General features: G+C 38.1%; 1 protein-coding gene across 1 annotated transcript in view; it reads left to right on the top strand.

Annotated features, from left to right (window-relative positions):
- Positions 1–3955, top strand: part of BRIP1 (BRCA1 interacting protein C-terminal helicase 1) — a 128393-nt gene that overhangs the window by 34001 nt on the left and 90437 nt on the right. Inside the window, exons 9-10 of the mRNA XM_019511120.1 lie at positions 2186–2318; positions 3142–3296. Of these exons, the coding sequence (XP_019366665.1) occupies positions 2186–2318; positions 3142–3296 (288 nt within the window). The remainder of the gene's footprint in view (positions 1–2185; positions 2319–3141; positions 3297–3955) is intronic.

The raw sequence follows: 3955 nt of genomic DNA, 5'->3' as shown, positions 1-3955 counted from the left end.
AAAATAAGAAATAAGAAAATGAGCAGCCTTGTCTATATTAACTAAGCTTCTTTAATCATGTTTGATATCAGGGTTTTGTTACAGTGCTGCTTAAGGAAGTCTTTCTTGGTTAGCAAGTCCCTGCTTCCATTAAAGATAAGGTAAACCTTCCACTTGGCCATCTTTCCCTCTTCGCTCTGCTGTGCGGTGGTACCATGTGTGTGTTACTGATATGAATGATTTCCTAGTAGCCGCTAATTCTCCTTTCCTGGCTCTCTCAAATGTTAAAAATCTTAGCAACAAATAAAATCAACATGGCTAGAGATTTGACTGCCTCAAGCCTTTTAACCTTATCAGAAAAATTGAGGTTGATTCTCATGTCAACTCTGCCAATAGTAGGGAAAACATCTGGTGGAAAGCAAGGGACTGGGTGTGAATAGCCAATAATTAATAAAATGTTATGGCATATAGTGATGGTTGTGGCTTACATAAGTAATTGGGAAGTTTCTCTGTCATTAAGTTTCCTGGGTCCTGCCTCCAAAAAGTATTTATGTCCCAGTTTACATGCCACTGATGTGCTAAAACACCAGCTTAAAGAGTTTCTCTGTGGGCATGCCAGTTTACAAGGGTTTCACTGTGTGTGCCGCTTGGTATCTTTTTGGGAAGCAGGAGGTTTTATTTCATGCGTATTGCTCTATTATTTAAAATGGTATTGTATCTCATTCAGTCAATTGGAGTGCAAAATTAAATAATTTTGCATTCAGTTTTTAAATGGGATGTTTTTATTCTAGAAATCAAAATGTCACATTAAACCCTCTGACTTTAGACTGGTGTAATATTATTTTTGATTGCTGTTTGCTTTCAGCAGCTGACCATTTCAAAAGACATGTGACATAAGGTTTAGGATAAGGACAAGTTGTAATACTTCCAGAGTGTGTTCTGTCCTTCACAGGTTCATTTTGTTTCTTATATAATGGCCATAACTCTGATTCTTTGTGTTTGATGTACTAGCTGAAGAATCGGGGCTGATCCTTAAATTCAGGTATCGCTGTTTCTTTAAATATTGCAAACTGTGGTCAAGTGGGAGATTTCTGTCAGGTTTTAGGGGTTTCTTTGTTTAGCAAACTGACTTTAAAACTGTTCCATTAGGTATTTTGTTTTTCAGTGTAGTAGCCGGAGACCTGAATCTGAAACAGTCCTCAAATTGTTGCTACTTTAGTTGATATCAGACCTGTTTTGGACAGTTGTGGAGATGACAGCTGTCCTTCTCATGCCTCCTGCTGGCTGATGAACCCGACAGCTTTGGCATTTTCTCAGAGGGAACAGCTTGCATACTTTGTTGGACAGAGGAAGAGTGCCGTAACAGTGGATGTCTGACCAGAGACACATTTGGGCTGGAGAAAATGTTATCCCTGTCATGAGGGATATAAGAATTAGAAAATTGAGTCTGGCTATAACCTGAGCACAGGCTTAGGAAGCCCCACTGCATTTTCAGTGGATTATTTAGTTAGTATGAGGTTACTGGTAATTTTTAAAATTATAACACAATTTCAAGTCTCTAAATGTGAAAAGCTGCTGTTTCATTGCAGTATTGCTGTACGTAATGATCTGTTAACACTGCCGTCTTTATCTTTTGCTTATAGCAACACTAAACGATGCAGTTTTTATTAGCCTAATTGCCATAATTGCACACATGTATTAAAAACATTAATTCATGGTTAAAAGAACAACTCAATGCTTTTTATTAGCCAAAAAGCTACACGTTGGAGATGGCACAAACTAGCCAGTATCCAGTTATAGAGGTTAAATATTTTGGATAACTAAATTCTGGATTGGTATGAAACTACAGATATATTTCCTAAACATCCCTAACATGTGAACAACAAGAAGTTATATTTTATCCCCTTTTTCAATAAACTCAGGAAATGTTATAGGGGAAATGTGAACCTTTAGTGCAAATGTTCTCCTTGCTTCCATCAGTGTGAGTCTGGAGCAGCTTCATTGAAATCAGTGGAGCTCAAAGATACAAATCTGGCAAAAGGAATAAGAATCAGAACTTAAATGCATTTAAATATCTGTTGTTGTCCTGGGAGTATGGGACAGGCTTTGAAGTCCATTTTGTGTAGTTTTCTGGAGGATATCTCACATGGTCATTCACATGAGTAAAGAAATAATTTATAATCACTACTGTTTTCTCTATTTACAGCTGGTTACAGCAAACCTCCAGTCAGCTTATAGAAAGAGGGTATGAAACCTCCTGTAAAGTTTGGAATGGAAAAGAAATGCTCACCATTTTGCATTACATGGGAATAACCAATGCTACATTTCCCATCTTACAGGTAGATTTTTAATGATATGGAACCTAATGGTAAAATGCATGATGCTGTTAGGTTATTTTTTTTTAAACATGCTTAAGCTACTATAGGTTGTTCTTTAAATTAATCTAGTTTTTCAGAAATGTCTTCAAAATATGTGCCTGCTGTAAATCGGGGGTAGGCCACTACAGTTACAAGGTGTAAACTAGATATAGTGGGGAACCGATTTCTGTATCTTCTACAACAGAGCTTGGCAATGTTTTGGAGCAGGGGGGACACTTTAATGGACCTTCGCGCGGAGCCCAGGCCCCTTCCAACCTGTCTTACAGTGCTGCTATTGGTTCTCCCCGCTGCCCAGCCTCCGTTGAAGCCCCCTGCTGCTAAAATGCTGCTGAAGCTCCACACGCCAGATGAAATGACTCTGCTGGCCAGATCTGGCCTCCAGCATTTTTCGAAAGTAGCAGACACTGCCCTGCTCGATTGGTCTTGCAACAACTTTATTTGTGTTTTAACAACAGATACACTGATTCGATGCCATTACTGAAAGGTGGTTCCTTGAAATATTGACTGTTAATTCTGCCCTTGCTAACTATCTTCATTCTGGTGGACTAACAAAGCATAATGCTGCATGCTTCAGACAGGCCTCTCTTTCTGTTATGGTGCCACACATGTTGAAAGCACCGAGTACAATACAATTTCTCTTTAATTTTTCCTTTTGGTGGCGTTTCTGCAGCTATATTGGGAAATGTTATTTTAAAATGTTCTAGCAAACACTTCGGATCTGTATTGCTTTTCGGTCCGAGAGAATTTTTTAGAAGGATGTTAATGTGGAGTTTGCCTGTTGTAGAAACATTTTGCTGCCGTCCTTGAAAAGGAAGAAAAAGTAACAAAGTTCGATGGTGGAGAAGAGCTTATTGAGATTCCCACTGTGAGTTCTGCCACTCAGTTTGTGCTAAATGGACTATTCATGGTTCTTACGTATCTTTTTAAAGATAACAGCAGGTCAGTGGAAATACATAGTCTGAGATGTGTTTTATTTTCCTTCTACAAGAAATATTAAAAATGCAAGGGAATGCATTTCATAGGCATCTGATTGCCATTTATCCCTCCTTGTATAAACACGCATAAAAATCTTTTATGGGACGTTTGGGTAACTTTGCTATATGTGATAAAGAACAAACGAGCATTGGTCGGAGCCAGGCAAAGTAGAAACATGCATAGCACAAGGTTACTTCTGCAGCTTGGCCAAGTTGTCTCTTTCTCCACTGTGCAGCACCTCTGCTATGCCAGTGTCTGGCTTCTCCTACAAAACCTATAATTTAAACAGGATTGTGGCAATGTTTTCTTTTATGTGGGTAAACACCCGTTAAAAACTCGAGTTCCATACCACCAAATCAGGTTCCTTTTTTAAAAAAAATAAACGTTGACAAAGATTTCTATCAAGGTTTCGACTGGAATATTTTCATATAGCATTGCCTAATTCCAATAGTATGTTAATTATTTTACTTTGGTTTGAAAGTGATATAAACCAGCATTTTGATACTTTGCCCATTAAAGCCAACTGTGGCTACTAAATGTTTTGATTCCAAACTAATTTTGTAATAAGTAATAAGTTATCAGGAGTCTGTTTGGGGTGGTTTTTTTTTTTTTTTTAAATGGGG

This window comes from Gavialis gangeticus, unplaced genomic scaffold, assembly GCF_001723915.1.
Source record: "Gavialis gangeticus isolate Ggan-Ray unplaced genomic scaffold, GavGan_comp1, whole genome shotgun sequence".
NCBI classification, from domain to species: domain Eukaryota; kingdom Metazoa; phylum Chordata; order Crocodylia; family Gavialidae; genus Gavialis; species Gavialis gangeticus.
Note: the sequence above shows the minus strand (reverse complement) of the source record. Positions and strands in the feature narration are given on the sequence as shown.